The sequence below is a fragment of the Chrysemys picta genome, chromosome 4, assembly GCF_011386835.1.
Source record: "Chrysemys picta bellii isolate R12L10 chromosome 4, ASM1138683v2, whole genome shotgun sequence".
Taxonomy (NCBI): Eukaryota; Metazoa; Chordata; order Testudines; family Emydidae; genus Chrysemys; species Chrysemys picta.
The window spans coordinates 128,835,805-128,860,968 of record NC_088794.1 but is presented as its reverse complement, the minus strand read 5'-3'; the positions used below and the strand labels follow the sequence as shown (position 1 = coordinate 128,860,968).

The 25,164-nt window shown below is 43.3% G+C and overlaps 1 protein-coding gene across 2 annotated transcripts in view; it reads right to left on the bottom strand.

The window, feature by feature from the left end:
• The window catches only part of AK7 (adenylate kinase 7), a 59,998-nt gene extending 35,066 nt beyond the window's left edge, over positions 1-24,932 (bottom strand). The window contains exons 1-6 of one of the 2 annotated variants that reach the window (XM_005307018.4): positions 24,691-24,932; positions 17,876-18,064; positions 15,530-15,638; positions 13,721-13,815; positions 13,024-13,134; positions 7,876-7,959 (exon numbers count right to left, since the gene is read on the bottom strand). In XM_005307018.4, coding sequence (XP_005307075.2) covers positions 7,876-7,959; positions 13,024-13,134; positions 13,721-13,815; positions 15,530-15,638; positions 17,876-18,064; positions 24,691-24,795 — 693 coding nt within the window. In that variant the 5' untranslated portion in view covers positions 24,796-24,932. The remainder of the gene's footprint in view (positions 1-7,875; positions 7,960-13,023; positions 13,135-13,720; positions 13,816-15,529; positions 15,639-17,875; positions 18,065-24,690) is intronic. The other variant, XM_065593570.1, reaches the window with a different exon arrangement.
• Positions 24,933-25,164: the final 232 nt, after the last annotated feature.

The window sequence follows — 25,164 nt, the reverse complement described above, 5'->3', positions numbered from 1 at the left end:
TCCTGCATCTGATGCTATTCAATATTTTAATTAATGACTTTGATAATGGAGTGTAGAGTACACATATAAAAGTTGCAGGTGACACCAAGCTGGGTAGGTTGCTGACCCTTTTTAGGACATGATTAGAATTCAGAAAGACCTTGACAAATTAGAGAACTGGTCTGAAATCAACAAGATGAAATTCAATAAAGACAAGTGTAAAGTACTCCACTTAGGAAGGAAAAATCAAAATACAAATACAAAACAGGGAATAACTGGCTAGGTAGTAGTATCGCTCAAAAGAATCTGGGGGCTATAGTGGATCACGAATTGAATATGAGCCAACAATGTGATTCAGTTGCAAAAGAAGCTAATATTCTGGGATAACAGGAGCATTGTATGTAAGATACTAGACGTAATTGTCCTGCTGTATTTGGCACTGATGAGGCCTCAGCTGGGTCTGGGTTTGGGTACCACACTTTCAGAAAGATGTGGACAAATTAGAGAGAGTTCAAAGAAGGGCAACAAAAATGAAAAAGGTTTAGAAAAACTGACCTGTGTGGAAAGATTAAAAGAACTGGGTATATTAGTTTTGAGAAAAGAAGACTGATGCTGGACCTGAAAAACAGTCTTCAAATATGTTAAGGGGTTTTATAAAGAGGATGCTAGTCAGATGTTCTCCATGTCCATTGAAGGTCGGACAAGAAGTAATGGGCTTAATCTGCAGGAGGTGAGATTTGAGTTAGTTGTTAAGAAAAACTTTTTAACTATAAGGATAGTTAAATACTGGAATAGGCTTCAAGGGAGGCTGTGGAATCTGTCAGAGAAAAACAGAGTTCTCACTCTCAGGTTGGGTGCAGCAAGTCAGATACTTTATTATCTCTAGCAATTGCGTGGAGGGAGAGAGCTAAACAGGTTTCTCTCCAGGTAAACAATTACAGCAAACATTTATACCTTTTGTTACATACAATAATGGGCAACAGCTGCATTTTGTTTATACATGCACCTCTACCTCGATATAACGCTGTCCTCGGGACTCAAAAAATCTTACTGTGTTATAGGTGAAACCACGTTATATCGAACTTGCTTTGATCCATCGGAGTGTGCAGCCCCGGCTCCCCGGAGCACTGCTTTACCGCGTTATATCTAAATTTGTGTTATATCGGGTCATGTTATATGGGGGTAGAGGTATACATCCTCCTGATATCTTATTTTCCTCAACAATTTAGACTATAGTCTGCATTCCATACTTATCTAACACAAGGTCACAACTTCTCATACAGTTCTTTCCCACTCGCCTCACACAATCCTCGCTTCTACAAATCTCATGTTATTAGGGTTACAGCTAGCCTGACTCTTGCTCACACAAGGGGACTGTTTGAATATGAAATCCCCTTCAAATCCTCGTCAGTTCTTTCTCTACTTCCACAAATCCTAGTCCATGGAGGTTTTTAAGAACAGTTTAGATAAACACCTCTCAGGGATGGGCTTGATTTACTTGGTCCTGCCTCAGCACAGGGGGCTGGACTAGATAACCTCTCAAGGCCCCTTCTAGACTTAAATTTCTATGATTCCATATTGGCGTAGCTATGCCAGTATAGACCCCCAGTGTAGACACAGCATGAACTGTCAGAAGAGGAGGTTACTCACCCTGTGCAGTAACTGACGTTCTTCGAGATGAGTGTCCCTGTGGGTGCTCCACTACAGGTGCTGGTGCGTCCCTGCGCCTTCGCCCGGAGATTTTTACAGCAGTGCTCATAGCGGCCACGCATGCTCAGAATCTGCCCCCCCGCTGTGACTCTAGGGTAATAGAACGCATGCGTGGCCGGTCTCCTCAGTTCCTTCTCTACCACGGAGGCCCCCCAACTCCGAAGTAGAGGGGAGGAGGGTGGGTAGTGGAGCACCCACAGGGACACTCATCTCGAAGAACGTCAGTTACTGCACAGGGTGAGTAACCTCCTCTTCTTCTTCGAGAGATGTCCCTGTGGGTGCTCCACTACAGGTGACTTAAAAGCAGTGTATCTTAAGGAGGTAGGGACTTCGGATCTGGTAGGAACGCCGTCGAGAGTACCGCCCTGCCCAAGCGTATGTCAGATAAAGGGCCTTGAATAAGGGCATAGTGTTTAGCAAAAGTATGGTCAGATGACCAAGTGGCTGCTTTACAAATGTCAGCCAAGGGGACTTTGCGTAAGAACGCGATGGAGGCAGCCAGAGATCTAGTGGAGTGTGTTCTAATGCCATCTGGAGGTGCAACCCCTTTCATCTGATAGCACAGTCGGATGCACTGGGAGATCCAGTTCGAGAGTCTCTGGGTAGAAATAGGCATGCCCTTGGAGCGCTCTGCAATAGAGACAAAAAGTCTAGAGGAGTTTCTAAAGGGTTTGGTTCTATCCAAATAGAATGACAAGGCTCTGCGAACATCTAGTGTATGCATTGAGGCTTCAAAGGAGTTTGCATGTGGTTTCGGGAAAAAAGTCGGGAGGTGTATGGGTTCATTAATATGGAATGATGAGTGTACCTTCGGAAGAAATTTGGGATGCAATCTGAGGGTAACCTTGTCTTTAAAAAATATCGTATATGGTGGATGAGCCATGAGAGCTGCCATTTCTCCTGCCCGTCTGGCAGAAGTAATTGCCACTAGAAACGCAGTTTTCATGGAGAGGTGTAAAAGGGAGCACGTGGCTAGGGGTTCGAAGGGTTGTTGAGTTAGGGCAGACAGTACCAGATGAAGGTCCCAGGGGGTGGTTGGTTGTTTAATGTCTGGATATAAGGTTTGTAGGCCCTTGAGGAAACGCTTCGTAGTAGCGTGAGCAAAGACAGACATATCATCAATTCTGTCGTGGAAAGTTGTAATAGCAGCTAAATGGACCCTGATGGAGCTGAAAGAAAGGCCGGCTCGCTTAAGGCCCAAGAGATAGTCCAATATAAGCGGAAGAGGTACCGAGGTAGGAGAAAGGTGTTTGGCAGAACACCAATGTGTGAATCGTTTCCACTTTTGAAGATAGGTCTTGCGAGTAGATTGCGTTCTGCTATGTAGGAGCACCTCCTGAACTTGTTCGGAGCAATCTAATTCGCGTTGGGAGAACCACGTAGGAACCAGGCCTTGAGGTGAAGCATGGACAGGTTGGGGTGGAGAAAACGACCGTGCTGTTGAGATAGAAGGTTCGGAATAAGCGGCAGGGAGACTGGTGGTTGGATTGACATTTTGGTGAGAAAGGGAAACCATGGTTGTCTGGGCCACGATGGGGCAATGAGGATCACCTTGGCTCGATCCGTTCGTATTTTTATCAGGACCCTGTTGAGAACTGGTATCGGGGGAAACGCATAGAATAGGCTTCGGTGCCATGAGATCATGAATGCGTCCCCCAGGGAACGTTTGCCCAGTCCTGCTCTGGAGCAGAAATTGAGACATTTCTTGTTCTTTGCAGTTGCAAAGAGGTCTATTGTAGGGTAACCCCAGATGCTGAATACCTCGTGAATGGTTTTGTCGTCTATCTCCCACTCGTGGTCCCATGGGAAGCGTCTGCTCAGTTCGTCCGCTGTGGTGTTCATGATCCCGGGAAGATAAGCAGCTGATACCCGGATGTTGTTCAGAATGCACCAATTCCAGAGCTTCATCGCCTCTGTGCACAGCGAATGGGAACGAGCTCCGCCCTGCCTGTTTACGTAAAACATGCAAGCAATGTTGTCCGTCATTATGCGTACGTGGTGATGTTTGATTAGTGGCAGGAAGTGACGGCACGCGTTGCGAATGGCTCGAAGTTCTAGTACATTTATGTGCAGGGAGGTCTCGGTTGGTGACCATAGTCCCTGTACTGTGTGATGAGACATATGTGCACCCCACCCTGTCATAGATGCATCGGTGGTCAGAATGCGTGATGGAGCCTGTTGAAGAAACGGGACTCCAGAACAAAGGTTGGAGTGGACGGTCCACCAACGTAGCGAGCTTTTGACTGGAGTAGGCAGGGAGAGAGTCTTGTTCAAAGAATGCACATTCGGTTTGTAAACCGTTGCCAACCACGCTTGGAAGCACCTCATGTGCAGGCGTGCATTCTGGACGACAAAAGTGCACGAGGCCATGTGACCTAGTAGTTGTAGGCAGTCTCGGGCAGTTACCTGAGGGCTGTTGCGAATAGTTGTGGTCAGTTGTTTTATGGAATTGTAGCGATCGGGTGGGAGCGATGCCAGCCCGGTCCGAGAGTCGAGGTCTGCGCCTATGAACTGAAGGTGCTGGGTGGGGCATAATGTGGATTTGTCTCTGTTTATTTGTAGGCCGAGAGAAAGAAAACACTCGACTGTGAGTCGTGTGAACCGGAGCGCCTCGTCGAATGTTGAAGCTTTGAGGAGGCAATCGTCGAGGTACGGAAATATTATTACCCCTTGTCTCCTGAGGTAAGCAGTGACTACAGCTAGAAGTTTGGAAAAAGCACGGGGGGCTGTAGATAGTCCGAAGGGGAGTACCCTGTATTGGAAATGTGTGGAACCAAGGGTAAACCGGAGGAAACGTCTGTGGGCCGGATGTATAGTGACGTGGAAATAGGCATCTTGTAGGTCGAGGGCAGAAAACCAGTCGCCCTGCTCCAGCGCTGGGATTATGGTATTGAGGGTCACCATCTTGAACTTTTGTTTTTTGATGAATCTGTTGAGCCGCCTGAGATCGAGGATTGGTCGCCATCCCCCATTTTTCTTCTCCGTTAAGAAATAATGGGAGTAAAAACCCTTCCCTCTGTGTTGCTCTGGCACGACTTCTACTGCTCCCAGATGAAGGAGATGTTGCACTTCTTGGAGGAGTAGCTGCTCGTGAGAAGGGTCCCTGAAGAGGGACGGGGAGGGTGGGTGGGTGGGAGGTAAGGAGAGGAACGGGATGACGTATCCAATTGTAACTACCTCTAAGACCCATTTGTCGGAGGTAATGCTCCTCCATTGTTGGAAAAAAGGTCGTAGGCGGTGTCCAAAGATTGGTGTGTCGGCTGGAGTGAGGGCATTGCTTTCTAAACCCTCGACCAAGTTTTCAAATCTGCCTATTAGCTGATGGGGGTTGAGGCGCCCCTGTAGAGTTTGGGCGACGTCGCTGGAATCTTGGTCGTGGACGTTGCGGCTGTTGCTGTTCCTGCGGTCTATGGGAAGGTTGTGTAAATGCGGGATAACGTGGCCGGTGGTATGGTTGGTATCGATATTGTCGTCTCCTTGCCGTAGGTGTCTGGAGACCTAAAGACCGGAGGGTTGTTCTGGAGTCTTTCATTGAATGAAGCACTTCATTCGTGTTAGAAGCAAAAAGTTTGTCCCCGTCGAAGGGAAGATCTTCAATCGTGTTCTGAACTTCTCGAGGAAAAAAGGAAGAGGAGAGCCATGAGCCCCGTCGCATGACTATCGCTGTAGCGGTAGATCTTGCCGCTGTGTTGGCTACATCGAGGGCTGCTTGGAGAGCGGTGCGTGAAATGGCTTGGCCCTCAGAAACTATAGCTCTGAACTGTTGTTTTCTTTGTTCTGGAATGTCATCAATAAAGTCCATTAAAGTATTATAGTTTTTATGGTCGTATTTTGCCAGGACTGCGGTATAATTAGCTATGCGAAATTGGAGGGTGGAGGATGCATAGATCTTGCGACCAAACAGGTCCAGTCGTTTGCTATCCTTGTTAGGAGGGGCAGAACGAGAATACTGTTGTCTAGCCCTCTGGTTCGCAGCGTCTACTACCAATGAGTTTGGTGCTGGGTGAGTAAAAAGGAATTCAGAGTCCTTTGGAGAAATAAAATACTTCTTATCCGCTTGCTTGCAGGTAGGTAGGCTTGTCGCTGGAGTCTGCCAGATGGACTTAGCAGGTTCTAAAAGGGCTGCGTTAATTGGAAGTGCCACTCTGGAGGAAGAAGGGGGCTGTAGGATGTTCGTCAGCTCATGCTGTTGTTCGGGAACCACTTCCAGGTTAATGTTCAGGGCACTAGCAACTCTCTTAAAGAGGTCCTGGAATTTTGTATATTCATCAGAGGGAGTGGGGGGAAGGGGAAGTAACGCTTCCTCCGGCGCTAACTCCGGGTCTGTTGGACCGGGAGAAGGGCTAGGTTTATCCTGGGAACGTGGCTGTGTTGCCAGGCGTCTCGTGTCACTAGCGTATGTATTAGAAGACGGCACTGGATCAGTGTTGCGCCTGGTCGAATGGCCACGGGGCATGTGTTCCCGAGGGTATGATGCCCATGGTGTCCAGTATTGCCATGGTGGTGGGTAGGGCATTGATGGTGCCATCCAGGGGTTCATCCCCCAAGGGGCATGGTCCTGAGAGTGGGATGAGGTAGTATTTCCATAGCCCTTACTGCTCTGGGTCCGGGGCTGGGAATCATGATATGGGGAAAAAACTCCCTGTGGATCTGCTTCCTCCTCACTGGAGGAAAACTGCTCAGATCCTGACTCAGGCATTGCCACAGAATATGCGTTCATGAGCGGAGACTGCAAGGTAGGTGACACTAGAAGATCAGCTGTCTGGGTAAAATGTGTGAAAGCAGCTGCTGCAGGAGATGAAAGCTGAGCCGATAGAGGCTGCTGCACAAGAGCATTCCTGCGATCGGGGCTTCTGGCTGTGATCTGAGTGTCAGAATGCCCCGCAGGCGTCGGTGCTGCTGTCGGAGCCGGGCGAGAAAAGTCGGGCTGCCCCGGGTGCGGTGTGCCGAGGAATGTCGGCACCGTCTCATTCGCGGTGCCGAACGGTGCCGTCACTGAGGCAGGCAACTGGAAGCCTGATGCCTCGGCACCGGAGCTTCTCGGCGGCGCTGAAGCCTCCCGCGGCTTTTGCGCTGCTCCGGAGGAGCCTGCCTCATGAAAAGTGCTGAGGCGAGGGATCACAGGCAGAGAGATCGTTGATCTGCCTGGAGAAATTGTATGCCTCCTAGCCCTGCCTGGTGAGGAAAAATGCCCCTTCTTCGTAGACTTCTTTATCTTTTTTGAGGGGGGGGGGCTGTGTCGGGTAGCGGAGCCGGCTTCAGTGCCTGGGTCTGAAACTGACCCGATAGATTTTTGAAGCAGGAGCAGTTTTAGTTTAAGCTCTCTGTCTTTGCGTGCCCTGGAGCTGAGTTTAGAGCAGTGGGCACATTTTTGGGGAATGTGACCTTCCCCCAAACATTTTATACATTTTGAGTGCCCGTCCGATGACGGGATAGCCTCCTTACAGGTAGCGCAGCGCTTGAAACCGGTGGAGCCCGGCATAGCCGCGGCTGACAGGAATTTTTTTTTTTTTTTTTTTTTTTTTTAGGTAAACTGGGTAAGTAACTATTTGACCAGAAAAAACTGACAGAAAAATGGTTTCTAAAGGATAATTAAGGGAATAGTGAAGGAATCTCTAATGAGCCTGCTGAGCTCCGTCTCAGGCCGGGGACGGTTGAGAAGGAACTGAGGAGACCGGCCACGCATGCGTTCTATTACCCTAGAGTCACAGCGGGGGGGCAGATTCTGAGCATGCGTGGCCGCTATGAGCACTGCTGTAAAAATCTCCGGGCGAAGGCGCAGGGACGCACCAGCACCTGTAGTGGAGCACCCACAGGGACATCTCTCGAAGAAGAATGAAGAGTTCTTCCGGCATAGTGATACCATCTCCACAAACAACATTAGCTATGACAACAGAAGTACTTTTCTGTCGGTATAGTTGTCTCTCTAATGGGGGTTTTGCCAAAATAACTATGTTAACTAGTGTATGTATTTTTTTCACACTCCTAGTCAAAACAGTTATGCTGGTATAACTTTTAAGTGCAGACTCTGGGAATGGACTTCAAGAGGCATTGGAACAGGTCCTCTGCCTTGTTAGTAGAGATATTCAGAGTACAGTAATACTGCTGTTATTAAAATCCTTTTCAATTTACCTTTAAGAACTGTGCAATATTAAACTAAACTTCACCAAAATTGAAAAAGTCTACCTTAAAAAAGTAGTGAAATATTCCTTCTTCAGCTCCATACTGAAGTCCTGAAGCAACAACATAGGTTGAAAATTTGTTTTTGTTCTGTGGAGTAAAACAGGAAAGTTTTAAAAAACACTATGAACAGTGTTATAAATTAAATTTTGTTGACTTACCGTGAAATTGCACTTGAATTCTATATATGGAATAGTTCACTTACATCACTTCAACATGGAAGTGAGATGAATTCCTACATAACTACTAATGGGGTAATAGGCCTTTTGCTAATACTGCCAGCAGAAACCAATAGTGAAACTAACAAGCAGGCTAGGAACTATCATTCCCCAAAGTATCCTGAATCCAAGTGAGATTCATCAAGAAAGACAGACCACTGGTGCCAGTGGGGCTAATTAAATCTGCATGAAAATGATTTAAGTGCAGCTCTTCTTTTGGATACAGAGGATGAGGAGAGAGGGGAATTAAGTATCTTATCAACATGTTATATCCACTTTTTTCAGAGAACTTCTTTCAAGAGACTAAATTGTTACATTCCCATCCAACATCTTTCATGACCTGAAAAATCGAAAGCAATTCTATTAAAAGTGGTAACATGGACAAATTGCTAAGGATGAATACAAAAGAATAGTGCAAAGTATGCAGGGACAAAATCTGAAAGGCTAAAGCACAAAATGAGTTACACATCACAAGGAACATTAAAGGAAATAGGTTCTATAAATACATTAGGAGCAAGAGACAGATGAAGGTTCTCTTAACAGCGAGGACTTTCAAGTGTTTCCTTTAAACTAAGATAAGTTTTAAAAATTTCCAGGGGAAACAAAATTCATCTTCATGCTGTGAATATCCTAGACATCCTATCTATGTGACTCTATAAAATAGCCTGCAATCATTACTAATGGAATAGAAGCAGAAGTGACAGTCTATTTTTTTCACTATGAGGATAATGTATCTCTTGAAAACACATTTCAGAAACATATAACTAAGACCACTGTCAGTCAATCTTTAATTTTATAGACAAAATACTACATAAAGGGAACCTGATTTACATATTTAAATAATTAAAAGTTTACAATAACAAACAGGAAATATTTCTCAGATCAGTTGACTCTAATAGCTTTTTAATAATCACTGGAATAAAAAGATAAGAATCAGGGGAGATTAAAGATGGAATATTTACCGTAGACCATTGAAATATGGGCTAATGGACCTTTGAAAGGATTTAGGACTTCTAAAAGTATCTTTTTAGTGCCATAAGTCATATGCATGAGAATTTATTACCCACGATTGTGACTATAAAATTCGTATTAACATTTTACATCAAGCTATAATCTTGCAATGTAGGTCTGTTGGAATATATATGTCTATATATAGATATAGATATATATAGTGACGGACTCAAACCAGAAGGAGAAAAGAGAGTGGGGGAAGGCAGGTGTATCAGCCTCAGGATGAGCAGGTTTCAGTTCCCTGGATAGCCAAAAAGGGGCTGTTCCAGGCTACTTGGGACACCTGGTACCAATTAATCTGTTAAGGCCGTTAGGCTAATGGAGACAGCTGGAACCAATCAAGGTCCCATTCATACTGCTTAAAAGCTCTCCTTCCAGTTCCCACAGGTGAGCCCCAGTGAAAGAAGCTAAAGGAGAGGAAGTGTTGCTGAAGCAAGGGTGAAGCTAGAAAAAGCGGCCCATAGGGAAGTGGCCCAAGGAATTGAAGTAGCTCTGGTGGTGAAGGGAAAGCTGCCAACTGCTGCTATCATTAGGGTCCCTGGGCTGGAACCTGAAGTAGAGGGTGGGGCTAGATTCCCTTCCCCACCCCCACCCCAATGTCTAAAGAGACCCCCTTAAGAAGGGAAGCAGGCCTCTGTCCAGGCAGGTGGCTGAACTGCACCTACTAACTCAAAGGAGCAACAGGGTGCATTCTAAGACTATATACTGCAGAAACAGTGGAGAAAATTATACTGGATCAACAGGATGTGTACATAAAGAAGTTTCCCAATGTATAAATTAAAAACAAAGCAGAATATGGTAAAAATCAAAGCATGTGTTAAAATTGTGGGGGACAAAATGCCATGATTAATGTATGTAAACTCTTGTGTGGCTCAGAACAGTAAATTAGAAAAGAAAGATTAGAAAGAAAAAGGAATGCCCAATTGCACTGAAAATTATCTTGTATAGACCTTGAATTTAAAGTGTAAATATGGTGCTACAATTTTTTTTTTGTAATTGGCTAATTGCTTTGCTTTTTAATTTGTGCTTAATAAAAAAAATTGTGTATGTTATAATTTAGGGAAAAAAATAAAGGTTAGTGTAAGTATTTAAAATAATAAAGCTGAAAGCATTGGACACTATTCCTATGAAATAATAGCCATGGCTTCAATATTAAGAATCCTTATAATTAAAAAGAGTAAAAATATGGCTTCTGGCTTGTTTTTTGAATATTTGAACAAATTTAGGGGTACATAAATATACAGATGGAAGCACCTCTAAAATGAAGGTATAAATCAAAGGAAATAATACATTCCACTATTTGTGGAACAGCCTAAAAAAATAGAACCAAATAAAACCAAATGTAAAAAAAAACAAAACCTTTTAAGGTTAAATTTAAAATATGGTAGAAAGATGGCAAAAATGTGACATATAAATATCTAAAGCCAAAGTTTTTTAAAAAGCAATACAGGTATTGGTACATAATAAGGGGGAAGGACATCTAATGTTTAAATTTAGTTATAATAAGAATCTAAATATAAGTACTCTGGACTGTACTACTTAAAGTTTAAAATTTGATGTAGTCACCCTAAATGTGACTAATTAACAAATTGGTTAATACTCATGTAAAATAAGTCATGGCTCTTAAATTATGAAAATGTGGTGTAATGGTAAATCCTTCCATAATAAGATTGTTGCTTTTGAAAAAATAATGGGAAAGCCTATTTTGGGAAATATGGTTTTGTTTATTAATCAAATACCAGTAAACAAGATTGCACCAAAAATCATGGCAGATAAGCACCCATCTAAAAAAAGTAATCAAAGCCCCAACTATTGTAAATGGAACAATCTGGTTAAAAGATGCTCAAGTAAACATAAGTGCACAACATCCGGAGTATATTCCTTGCCTCTATTACAAGCATGGCAACAACAATGGGGAAACAGAACTATACAAAATAAAAAAGTATAGGAAAATATATCGTAGGTAGTATTGGTGCTGTAGTTTTAAACTCCTTTAGTATTAAGACTTACAAGGAAAAATGTCAGCTTTGGATAAAATTTTGAGGGCTATACAGGGATGTGTAACACACTTTTGGTGCATTAGTGAAACAAAAAATTAAAAGTGTAAAAACTCCAATTAAAACAAGCCCAAGCCTTAAAGTCTCTAATTGTAAATCTATTTGGTGTGTCTAAGATTAACAATAAAACTGACTGACAAATAGTACCCTTCAAGGTCTTTTGCAATATTCATTAAAACCACTAGATGTCACATTCTAGCCATTGTAAACCATTTCTGCTGGTTATTTTTCAGACTAATTAACAAAGTTTTCCTATCGCTGCAAAATAATAATGCCATAAGAAAGCTTTTCCAACATTCTTATGATGCATGCACCTATTTAAAAGGTAATTATATACTAACACCTTTAGTAGCCTGGTTAGGCAGAGATTTAGCACATAGGAATGGCCACACAGATTCAGACCAGTGGTCTATCTATTCCAGTATTTTTTTTTTCTCATAAGGGCTAATGTCAGACACTTTGGAGGTCAGGTGTAACCTCCGTCCCCCATAATGGGTAATATTGTGCTCTGAGGGAAATTTCACAACATACATATCAGGGAAGTAAAGCCATTTTTTTTTTTTTTTGGATTGCCAGGTCACTTTATACAACATTGTTGATTGTCTCCTCATGCCATGGCTAATGTTCTGTATTGTCATTAACCATATGAGAACCAAGTATGATTTCCAGTGCCATTCTCTGTGTGCCATACAGAACAAGGGGTACTATACTTAATTCAGAGTATAAATATTCATTTTTGGTGAGGTCCTTATTTCCCCCTCGTGCCAACCCCCTCCCCCCCAACTAGACTGATGTCCAAGCTTATGTACACCCTAACTCTGTAAGATACTGAGTTCCCTCTACAGAGAGATGAGTGCTTTCATGTCTCATGGTGCCCTAACCTAAATACTCCATGGAGGCTCTGAGCAACTTGCAAGGCCAGATCTATACAGAATGAGTGGTTTTCCCTAGAGTACACACTTGCGTTTCCTGATTTCTGCTCTAACCTCTACAATGCTCTAAGGAATTCAGTATGAGGTAGGAGAGCAGGAGTTGGACGACTGTTGTTGTTGTTATTATTTATATGGCAATAGTGACCAAACATGAAGGAAGACAGTATCTTCCCCAAGGAGCTTAGCAATCTAAAAAAGACACAGACAGATGAAGGGTGAGAGGAAATAGATATAACATACATGCAAAGTGATCAGAGTGATGATATGCACACTAGGTGTTTGGGATGAGTCTATGGCCCTGATTCTGCAATGGAGTGCACACAAGCCAAAGGGGCTCCATGCAGACAAAGCAGTCTGGCAACACACAGTCTGTTGCAAGATCAGAGTCTATCTAGGTAATCACTGCTCAGAATTTGTGTCCCATAGCCATAGTATCTATCTGAGAACCTTCAAAGTATTTAAATTAGACAGAACTATAACTTCATAACTAACCAGAATTTATTTGCTGCTGTTCTTTTCAAATTACACATACTAAATTCCCTTTTCCCCCACCCTTCCTTCATCCTTCAGCACCCTTGTCTTCTCCCCATAAAAGCCCCCAGCTCCAATTCTATTTCTAATATAACAAATACATGAACACATCTTATGAAATAAGCTTGATTTATTCATTGATTAAGTAAAAAAGCATGAATTTGTAGTGGAAATAGATTAATATAAAATAAACACACACACTTAAATCTCTAAAGCGTCAATTCCCGTCTCAGTATTTTTACACATTTCACATTATTACCACTGGGAGCTATTCACATTTATCAAGGAGTTAATATACTTGCAGAAATCTGTTAAACATTGTGGACAATTTATATTAAGATGAGAGAATTCTTCAGTTTAAGTAAAAAAGAACTGCATTCAAATAGGTTATTTTGAGATACTTACTGTTTTTCCAAGTTTGATAATCACTTTTTCAGCATTTATATGGTCCATAAAGTTAGGGTGAGGTTTTCTTCTGCGATAATCTTCTTCAGTAAAAGGAATTTCTGAATCATCCTATAGAGGAAAACAACTCTAAGAAAAATGTCTTACTTTCCTGGAAAAACATTCCAAAAGTTCTACATGGCTTAAACCAAGATAAATTTAAAATGACTGTGTACTTTTAAAAAATTTACATTGTATATAAAAAGCCTCAGTTTTTAAACATGTATAAAAAAGAAATTCTCAAAGTCTTGGAGGGGAAAAAAATCAAATGATCAATGCTTTTAAAAATGTAGATGGATCAAAACTATTTAAAAGGAAAACAAGCAAAACAAAATCTTGAAGTTGCTTCTCACATTAGCATATACAGTTTCAGAAAGACGTTAAATTTGTGAATTTCAAAAAGATGCCACACCAGGTTATCTATGCTTCCAATCATATAAATTTTACATGCAACTCCACACATGAATAGTCCTATTGAATCAATTTACAGTGTCTAGATCTAGATATAAACTCAAAGTTTTGTAGTCAATGACGTAGGTGCAAAAATCAACAGTGAAAATAAGTTTGTTTGATGTTGACCATGTTCATTACAACTAGGGTACATGCTAAAAATATTTAACAGTAAAGAAAAAATTCAGCAAAAATGAATATTACTTACTGGGTCAAGAGGTTTGCTTCGTGCCCATGTCATTATTGTTGAAACTAAGATAAATAACTTTGGTTTCTCAAAATGTAGTACCTCTCCATGTAATGCTGTAAAATCAAAGCAAAGTGCTTATTTTACTGTAAGCAGCATTACTGCTATTGTATTTGTTTTCAAGTTAAAATGTTCTATAAAAACAGTTAGTACAATATCAGTGTGACATAACTTTTTTCTGCAAATGACTTTCATTAAGTTTGATATTAAACATATATTTCTTATTGCTTAGCAAATTAAGCTAATATCATAGGATTAAATTGCCAGGAATGATCATCTCTTCCCTTAAGCTATATGCTGTGGAAAAAAATCACTTGTCAATAAAGATGAATCACTTACATATTTTAGTTTGCTATCAAGATCTATTGTTTTCAGGGTTAGAATAGAAACATTATAGAATTATTCCAATAATGCAGCCCCCTTATTTTAATCCAGAGTTAAATAATATAATTAGGATTAAGGTTTATTTGTTTTCCACTCAAATAACATACATACATATATACACACACACACACACTGTAAACATGCAACTATAGTTTGTCTTGCATGCTGTATGAATACCTTCTCATTTTCACTGCAGGAATCTTTTGTAAAGCCGTTAACATGGGTTTCATTGTCAGGTGTATAATACAAAGTGGTGGGTCATAATGGTTCTACTGAAGTTTTAAGTCAAAATATAGTTTACATTGTTTTGCAAAATACTCAGTGCCTTGCATGGTGTCAAGTATCGGGGTAGCCATGTTAGTCTGTATCCACAAAAATGAGGAGTCCGGTGGCACCTTAAAGACTAACAGATCTATTTGGGTATAAGCTTTTCCTCATTTTTGCAAAATACTGAATCTTGATGTTGATATGAATTGCAAAGGGGCAAATCTTCCACCCAGCTACCACCCCAAATAGACTAGCTGGGCAGTAGGCAGTTGTTTGGAGGAAATAAATGTTCCCTTTCAGGTCATGGAGTGGCTACGGAGCCATTCCATGGAGGCTATTCCAGCTCAAGAGGTAGAGAAGGCACCATGTCCCCTTCTCCAGCCTGATGAGAGGAGGATGGTAGGATCTAAATAGCTGCAGATTTCTTCCTGTGCCTTACCCTTCTCTTCTTCTCCTCCCCCCCCCCATCATACCTTCTACTTGCTGCATTGCAGAGTGTCCCCACAGAGTCCAAAGTTATACATGAGCAGTATTAATAAAGGATACATTGTACTGTAAACAGAATGTAAGTTTCACATTTTAATTTCATATCCAAAATAATATGTGGTCCAGATGCTGTAAAGATCTTGGTAGGAGATGCTTCTTTGCTGCTAGGAAACCAACAAGCCTGAAATGGAAAGGAAGCTATCTTTCTGATAATGAGGTTTGAGATATCATCTTGTCAAAAGAGTGCAAAGCAAAATATGACCAGTATGGTGAATGGAGAATTATTATTTGATGGAGTTTTACACTTGGTGTCACAAATATGCTACCCTGTTCACTGAGAATAAAATGTACGTTGATTTAATCTTTCCTTTTAAAATACATTTGTATTTTTGGCTGCCATTATCTTGTTACTTGATCAAAAGTTTACTGACTCCTTTGAAGGATGAATGTCTCCTACCCAATGCATGGTGCAGTAATTAAAGTTTACCATTTCTCCATACTGCTCTTTCAACTAGGAACCTAGTTTCATATCATAGCAAACTACAAATCTCAATTTATATGACTAATTATCTGTTGCAAATTCTGATTGCTGCACAACAGGCAGTTTTCTGTTCAGTTACTGATTATACTAACCAGAAGCGGCCCAAGTAGCTTCTTCAATTTGATTCGCATCTTCAGTGATGTTATAAATAATGACATCACACTCAAGTAGGTGACCTAGAAGTTCTTCTCGAGTAGAGATCTGGAGAGAGAGAGAACCCCAACAACCCCATAATCTTTTATAGAAAGAATAAGTTCCCCTGCCCAAAATTCTTTTTTCTTTTAATTTTCACTTTCCTACTGCAAATCTGGGGTGCAGACTGCTGTAGAGCAGCAGTTCTCAAACTTTAGCAACCCGAGGACCCCCATTTTGATTTAACATTTTCAGACCCCCAAGCTCCCTGCTCAGCCCCAGCCCCCACTCCACTCATTTGCCCCCCCAAGGGCCCACCCCACCTCTTCCTGCCCCTGGCTCCACCTCTGCCCCCTTCTCTTTCCGCTCCCACCCCCAAGCACACCCACTCCTCCCCTTCTCTCCCAGTGTCATTGACTTTATTGGAAGCAGGATCAAGACCTGTGTGTTTTCTATTACCAGTTGGCTAGTTGACAGCCAACAGAAATCATCCTGTTCTTCTTCAGGTTGTGAAGACCTTTGATTCTATAACTAGAGGACTAATGTTCCAGGCCTAGCTCTGCAGTTGGGTGTTCTCTTATAAAGAGAGAGTTTCTCCCTAGCTAAAGTTGCAACCAGTAAAAGGCTGATTTTTTTTTTATCCTCCTTGCAATTCCAGAAAAAGAAAATGAAAAAGATAATCTCTTTATATTAAAGTTGAGAAAATTGCTCCTTTTTTGTAAAAAGGAAACATTTCTGTGAAATGTGTAATGTTCAAGACCCTCTATCTGCCTAGCTAAAGCACATTCAGGCCCCAGTCCTGCAATATACTCTGTGTGGGTACAGGGTTTGTTTAAGAAGCAATTTGCTGGGTCAGGACCAAATCTAGGAACCAAGAGCTTTAGTTCCTTTCCAAAGATTTCATAGGAAACACATGGTAGAATTAAGAGCAGAAATCAGATTACTGAGGAGACACCCTATAGCGAGGCACAAGTGAGCCCCTTTTGTTTCTGCCCCTGCTGCCCTCACCAAAACTAATCAGGAATGCCGCAGGTCGATGCAATCATCCATGTATTTTATGTATAGTTCTTTCCCACCACCAGCGTACTATCTATGTACAGGGTTTTACAGTCAGCAACAGACCACAGCCACCATTCCCTCTCAGCCTCTAGCCTCCCCTCACACAGCCTTTATAGCCCCTGGCTAATTAGGCTGGCAGCTGCTTCTAGTTGCCAAGCAGGCAGGGCTATTCAGCCAGCCCCAATCAATTCCCCTTGATGGGAGCTGGCATGGCAGGGGGCTGATTAAGCACTTCGTGCCCAGCACCCTGTCACAGACTCTTATCGTTCACTAGGCCACAATAAATTTTATAGCAGTTTCAAATTTCTCTATTTAATTAGGCCAAATGTAAAGTGGGGCTAATGTTCACTAACTTTTAAAAATATTTTGAGATCCACATACGAAAGAACACCTTAAAGGGCCTTATTTTCCCAAAGTGACAAGCATCCATGTTCTCAAAATCTGGTCAGTTGGGTGTCTCAAGTTGGGCACTCAACTATTGAGGCATCCAGAATAACAAGTCACTGCTGAAATCTTGGCTTCAGTGAATAGTTAAGGCCATCCTACATTTCACATTGCTCACATAATAAACACATCATTTCCAGGAAGTATAAAGAAATGGATAAAGGAGTGGGGAGGGAAGATAAGGAGTTTAGTTTTGGCCATGCTAAGGTTAAGGTGATGGTGAGATATACAGAAGGAAGTATCAGACAGAGAGGCTGAGATATCTGACTGGATGCAGAAAGACAAGGTAGGAGTAGAAAAGTAGGTGTCATCAGCATACAGATGTCAGTCTATCCATTGTGGACCTGATCCAAAGCACACTTAAATCAACTTAAATTCTTTTTAAGAACCTGATTGATTTTTCCTTGTTTTAAGATCCAAGGGGTTTGGATCTTGATTCACCAGGAGTTGGTGGAAGGAAGTAGGGGGGATAGTTAATTTCTCCCTGTTGTAGATCCCCAGGGGTTTGGATCTGTGAGTCTTTCCATTAATTTCAATGTTCTGTGGATCAGGCCCTCTGTGAGCTGATGAGATCACCTAGAAAGAGGCTGTACAGGGACGAGGGAGAATAAAATACAAATGTAGTACTTCTGAAAGAACATGTAGAAAATAATTTTAGAAATATATAAATCATACCCACAAGTCTACAATATATATTTGTATATTTATTTTTTTATGGTTTACAGTAATCCAAAGTTTGTCGTAAAGGTTACCTAAAAAGACACACATTTATTTACTGACAATTTAACAAGACTGTTACTCACTGTGTAAGTTTCCTGAGCAAAATCTGGTTTCATACTCTGTGCCTTAGCAAGAGTCCCCACTATTTGGTAGACTCCCTCCTTTGGTTTACCGAAAGTAACATCTATAGCTGACATAATTTCATCTTCATCTTCTTCCTCTTCCTCTCCCACCTCTTCAAGTGATGCTCCAACAACACAGTTGGATAAATACTACAATACAGAAAAAAAAAAGATCTATAAATAAAAGGAGAAGCAGTTTAATATCTGTAAACAGGGTAAACAATTTTCCTCTTCAATATCAATGCACAATTTGTGTTTATTTCAGGTACATTAGATCCAGGGGTTCTCAACAAAATTTTTGGTGGCCTCAGATTGCGGCCACCAACTCTTGCTGGTGGCCACACTGACAATTTTTCCTAAAATTCTTAATTAACTTTAGGAAAAATAAATAAATATGCACATACACATGTCCAAATCATTGTAATTTATTGAATCTTTTTGTAGGCTCAATAATAAAAATAATGTACAATTGTCTCTATTCTTTACTGGACCAGAATAGAAACACAAATAAGGTGCTCTGAAGGTTCTTGTCTTTTTTTGTTTCTTTTGCTTTTTTAAAAAGACCTGCTAGCTAGTAAGTCTGCTGCTGTGAAAAGTGATATTAACAAACATATAAATATCACTTTTCACAGTAGCAGACTTAATTTGTCCCTGGGCTTGCCAGGACTGAGTAAGCCTTGGATGGGGAGGTCGATAGGGGGGAACTGAGAGACGTAGAGATGCATGATGGGCCAGCGGAGGCAGCAGGGACCAGGGGTGATGGGGGGCGGGACAGAAAGTGGAGACACAGAATGGGTTAAGATTGTTACTGGCATAAGGCAAAGTTGCATATTATCCCCACTTCTCTTCTGCACTGTCATAGACTTTGTGATGAGAAGAGTGATGGCTGCTGCTGAGGGCAGGATAAGCTGCAAGACTTACATTTTGCAGATGATATATTCATACTGGATATGAAACTTGGATGGAAAGAAAAGACTCTTTATGAGCATAAAGCAATACACTTCATATCAATACACATAAGAACGGCTGTACTGGGTCAGACCAAAGGTCCATCTAGCCTAGTATCCTGGCTACTGACAGTGGCCAATGCCAGGTGCCCCAGAGGGAGTGAACCTAACAGGTAATGATCAAGTGATCTCTCTCCTACTATCCATCTTCTTCTGCATAGTAAAGTTTCAAAGTTGTATTAAATCAATGTTCAGTTGTAAACTTTTGAAAGAACAACCATAATGTTTTGTTCAGAGTTACAAAGAACCTCCATTCCCGAGGTGTTTGTAATGTTGAGGTTCTACTGTAATTTTTAACAGATTCAGATATCAGCTTTTCAATGCTGTCCTTCAGCAATTGCTCACTTTTTAAAAAAATACATCTATGGCAGGAAATCATAGTTGCTCATTTCATTTAAGAAACACTGCTTCAAACTCCTTTAAAAATCTTGACTTGTATTACTTAACACCTCCGTAGTGATGAGTCAAGTGAGCAGTGTTCAGTACTTGAGGTTTGGGATTTATAGACCAATCAATCAGATTTGAAAGTGCCAAAAACCATGTGTGTGGTTCTCATGAGATTTCTGTCATCTTGGATTGAATGAGCTTGATAACATCTAGTCTTGTAAGATTTTGTTCACATCAGACCCTGAACTGGACTCAAGGAGGGACCAGAACCAGAGAACTAATTGGATTCAGGGATTCAAATCTGAATTCTCTCAAATTCCTTTTTATATTTATCTATTTATATCTATATAATCAGGGCATCTATCGCCTTGGTATCCAAGCACTGTACAAAATTAGGCCCCAATCCTGAAGATGACTTCACATGGGTTTACACCTTAACCAAGGAAGTCAGTGGGGCTCTGGGCACAGTGCAGCTGTCCATCCATGTGTAAGAAGCTAAAGGATCAAAGAATTTAGTACTGGTGTCAAGATTCATAATAAAAATTGTTATTTCTCTCCTTCCTTAAGGAACGAAGATATGTGAATTTCTCTTCAGAACTTGTCTAGACTAAAATAAAATAACACGTTTTAAAAGTCTAGAGTAAGCAAGGAATACTGCCTTTAACACATACTAAACTGGTGAGTTAAATCTTGGGGCTAGCTTAACCTATGTACAGCCTTGCCAATGCTAAACTTTTCAAACATATTAGTTAACACCTTTTCACATCACACTTTAAATCCTAGTCTAGGGTCTGTGGTTGTAAAGGGTTTCTATCCTAGTTTTATCACATCTCTACACTGAAGCATTTTAAGACTGAAATAATTTTTAAATATAAATGCATGGTCATTATTTGCACAGTTTGCTTTTTGCATTAGCCTCAGTTAAAACAATTAAAACAGACTAGTCAGTTTCACTTTTGTTTATATTAACACTACTTGGTGTCATTTATTAGCAGCTAGATAACATTTGAGTACCAAGCTGCAACCATTACAGTTGCAAACAATGGCTAGCTTGTGTATGAGAGATGGTGTTTAAATCCAACTAGATGACAAAAAAAATACATGTTTTCACTGAAATATCATGAAATATAGGTTTTGTAAAATTTTAATTGAACAAACCTAAGAATTACACAGTTCTGAGGGTGAAGGCAAATCACACAAAATAAAAACCAACACTGTTATACTTGTGACATATTTAATGTCCAGTATTTTGAAATCCATTGACACTAGAAATGAATGATGTACATTATTGACATCACAATTTTTTAACCATTGTGGCACTGTGAATACCCAAGAAGGTACACTTTTAAACACAAAGGAAGAACGGAGAGCCCACTGGATGGAACATTTCCAGGTTGTGCTCAACCAGATAGAGCCACTAACATACACTGAGGTATGTGAAGAAATACCTTCACTTATATCACTAGAAATAATAACCTTTGAGGTAGTAACTGAGGTCATAAACCAACTGAAGAGAAGTAAAGGCTATGATAAGATAGATGCTAAAATGTTAAAAGTCAGAGAGGAAGTGATGGTGAATTACATGTGCAGGTTGTACGGAATGGTTTGAGAAAAGATCTGTCCTAAAGATTGGAGAAGTGTTATCTGCAAAATTCCAGTGTGCCCCAATGCCAGGTAATGATCAAGTGATCTCTCTCCTACCATCCATCTCCACCCTCTGACAAACAGAGGCTAGGGACACCATTCCTTACCCATCCTGGCTAATAGCCATTAATGGACTTAACCTCCATGAATTTATCTGGTTCTCTTTTAAATGCTGGTATAGACCTAGCCTTCACAACCTCCTCAGGCAAGGAGTTCCACAAGTTGACTGTGTGCTGTGTGAAGAAGAACTTACTTTTATTTGTTTTAAACCTGCTGCTCATTAATTTAATTCAGTTCTTGTATTATGGGAACAAGTAAATAACTTTTCCTTACTTTCTCCACATCACTCATGATTTTATATACCTCTATCATATCCCCCCTTAGTCTCCTCTTTTCCAAGCTGAAAAGTCCTAGCCTCTTTAATCTCTCCTCATATGGGACCCGTTCCAAACCCCTAATCATTTTAGTTGCCCTTCTCTGAACCTTTTCTAGTGCCAGTATATCTTTTTTGAGATGAGGAGACCACATCTGTATGCAGTATTCAAGATGTGGGCGTACCATCGATTTATATAAGGGCAATAATATATTCTCCGTCTTATTCTCTATCCCCTTTTTAATTATTCCTACCATCCTATTTGCTTTTTTGACCACCTCCGCACACTGCATGGATGTCTTCAGACAAATATCCACGATGACTCCAAGATCTTTTTCCTGATTCGTTGTAGCTAAATTAGCCCCCATCATATTGTATGTATAGTTGGGGTTATTTTTTCCAATGTGCATTACTTTACATTTATCCACATTAAATTTCATTTGCCATTTTGTTGCCCAATCACTTAGTTTTGTGAGATCTTTTTGGAGTTCTTCACAGTCTGCTTTGGTCTTAACTATCTTGAGCAGTTTAGTATCATCTGCAAACTTTGTCATCTCACTTTCTCCAGATCATTTATGAATAAGTTGAATAGGATTGGTCCTAGGACTGACCCTTGGGAACACCACTAGTTACCCCTCTCCATTCTGAGAATTTACCATTAATTCCTACCCTTTGTTCCCTGTCTTTTAACCAGTTCTCAATCCATGAAAGGACCTTCCCTTTTATCCCATGACAACTTAATTTACGTAAGAGCCTTTGGTGAGGGACCTTGTCAAAGGCTTTCTGGAAATCTAAGTACACTATGTCCACTGGATCCCCCTTGTCCACATGTTTGTTGACCCCTTCAAAGAACTCTAATAATTAGTAAGACACGATTTCCCTTTACAGAAACCATGTTGACTTTTGCCCAACAATGTATGTTCTTCTATGTGTCTGACAATTTTATTCTTTACTATCGTTTTGACTAATTTGCCCGGTACCGACGTTAGACTTACTGGTCTGTAATTGCCGGGATCACTTCTAGAGCCCTTTTAAAATATTGGTGTTACATTAGCTATCTTCCAGGGTACAGAAGCTGATTTAAAGGACAGGTTACAAACCACAGTTAATAGTTCCGCAACTTCACATTTGAGTTCTTTCAGAACTCTTAGGTGAATGCCATCTGGTCCCGGTGACTTGTTAATGTTAAGTTTATAAATTAATTCCAAAACCTCCTCTAGTGACACTTCAATCTGTGACAGTTCCTCAGATTTGTCACCTACAAAAGCTGGCTCAGGTTTGGGAATCTCCCTAACATCCTCAGCCGTGAAGATGGAAGCAAAGAATCCTCCATTTAGTTTGGTCAGCAAACTGAGTAATTAGAGAGACAGCTATGGTGGTTTGGCCATGTCATCAGAGAATTACAAGGTATGTCTAAGATTGGATTACACCAGGAGGGAAGAGATAGGGTTTCCAAGTTTCAACTTGCACAAAACTAAACACCCTTGCCCTGCCCCCTATGGGGCCCTGCCAGGGCCGGCTCTGGCTTTTTTGCCGCCCCAGGCAGCCGCCGGCCGCAGGGGGAGGGCGGCGAGCCCCGCTCTCCCCCCGGCGGCCGGGGGGGAGGGTGGCCGGAGCCCTGGGAGGAGGGCGGTGAGCCCCGGCCGGGGGGAGGGCGCTGGGGGGGAGGGCGGCGAGCCCCGGTGGGGGCTCCGCTCTCCCCCCGGCGGCCAGGGGGAGAGCGCCGGGGGGGAAGGGCGGCCGGAGCCCTGGGAGGAGGGCGGCAAGCCCCAGCCAGGGCTCCGCTCTCCCCCCGGCGGCCAGAGCGCAGGGGGCAGGGAGGCGAGAGGGTGGCGAGCCCCAGCCAGGGCTCGCCGCTCTCCCCCCGGCGGCCGGGGGGAGGGCGCCGGGGGGAGGGCGGCGAGCCCGGCCGTGGCCCCGCTCTCCCCGGGGGCTGGAGCGCCGCGCCACCCCCCTCCAGGTGCCGCCCCAAGCACAAGCTTGGTGGGCTGGTGCCTGGAGCCGGCCCTGGGCCCTGCCCATGCTCCACCTCTTCTCTAAGGCCCCGGCCCCTGCTCACTCCAGCCACCGTCCCTCTGTCGCTCGTTCTCCCCACTCATTTTCACCGGGCTGGCTCAGGGGGTTGGGGTGTGGAAGGATGTACGGGCTACGGGCTGAGGGTGTGGGTTCTGGGGTAGGCCAGAAATGAGGGGTTCAGGGTGTCAGAGGGTGCTCCGGGCTGGGACAAAGGGGTTTGGAGGGTGGGAGGGCTCCAGCTGGGGATGAGGGGTTTGGGATGCAGGAGGGTGCTCTGGGCTGGGATTGAGGGGGATCAGGGGTGGGGCAGAGGGTTGGGGCATGGGAGGGGGAGCGGGCGGCGCTTACCTCAAGCAGCTCCCAGAAGCAATGGCATATCCCCCCTCCAGCTCCTACGTGGAGGTGCGGCCAGGCGGCTCTGCGCGCTGCCCCGTCCGCAGGCGCTGCCGCCCCAGCAGCTCCCATAGGCCATGGTTCCCGGCCATTGGAAGCTGCTAAGCCAGCGCGCAGAGCCCCTGGGCTGCGTCTGTGCCTAGGCGTTGGAGGAGAGACATGCTGCTGCTTCCAGGAGCTGCGCGGAGCCATGGCAGGCAGGGAGCCTGCCTTAGCCCCACTGTGCCGCCGACCAGACTTTTAACAGCTCAGGCAGCGGTGCTGACGAGAGCCACCAGGGTCTCTTTTTGACCAGGCGTTCCGGTCGAAAAGCAAACACCTGGTAACTCAAGGAAGAGAAGGTGTGGTGGGCAAAGAATGACTTATCCTAGTACCATTGAAAAGGATGCTGCCATCATGGAGATAACTTACGATGGAGTCAAACATCTTGCTGGGAAAAATGGGTTGCTCTATGTGCCACTGGGCACAGGAGAGATTTTAAGACTAAGTGAATCTATTAACATTGCACCTTAGCATATGGTTCCCATGTGGGAGGACTGGCGGAGGGCACCCCATAGTGCTTAGATCCTTGTAGCCCAGCAAGTGGTTGCTGATGATAGGGGTACTAAAGAGGTCCTATGGTCCTGGTGATGTTGTCTGCATCATAGCTCAGCGTGTGCCTTTCTATTGGGGGTGCCCAAAGAAGCAAGTAGGCTGGCAAAGGTGCCCTGGCACCAGCATGTGGCTCCAGGAGGAGTATTGCCAGGGAGACTGTGCTCTTGATGATGGCTAGCACCTTGTGCTGGGGCACGGGGCCGCTCTCTAGTCTTGGCTCTGGCATCAGCCACACCCCAGCAGGTTGTTCACCCTCGCGGGGGTGGCCAGCGATGGGGCCGTATCCCAGCTTGCGGCTTGAGCGGAGCTCGGAGAGATCCTGCGGCCCAGCCCCCTCCCAGGGACCCCCACCCCGCGGTCACCTTCCCGATGCTGCTGCCGCTGTAGGAGTCCAAATGGTTTAGAAAGACCCTCTGGCTGCGAATGGCCCCTTCGGCCGCGGCCACCACCTCCTCCTCCGCCGCCATGGCGCTCGCCGGAGAAGCCGCGCCGTTGCTAAGCGACCAAACCAAGCGGCAGGGTCCTTCTCCGCACCGGCGCGGGCAGCCACAGGGCCGGGCCAAGACGCGGGCAGGGGGCGAGGCCGCCTCGGGGGAAGGGAGGTTCCCGCTGTCTAGGGAAAAGCCGGGCGAGAGACCACTAGCGGGGGAGGCAGAGACCGAGTCGAACAGAAGGGAAAAGGACAGGAACCTGTAACCGTCCCCTGAAAGAGGGACAAAGATCTACAGAGATAGAGGAGGAGACAGAGCGATAGTGGAGGTGGTTCAGGAACAAGAGGGGAGAGACTCACGATAGAGGCAGAGTTTGACTTTTTAAAATAACACACGCTGTAATCT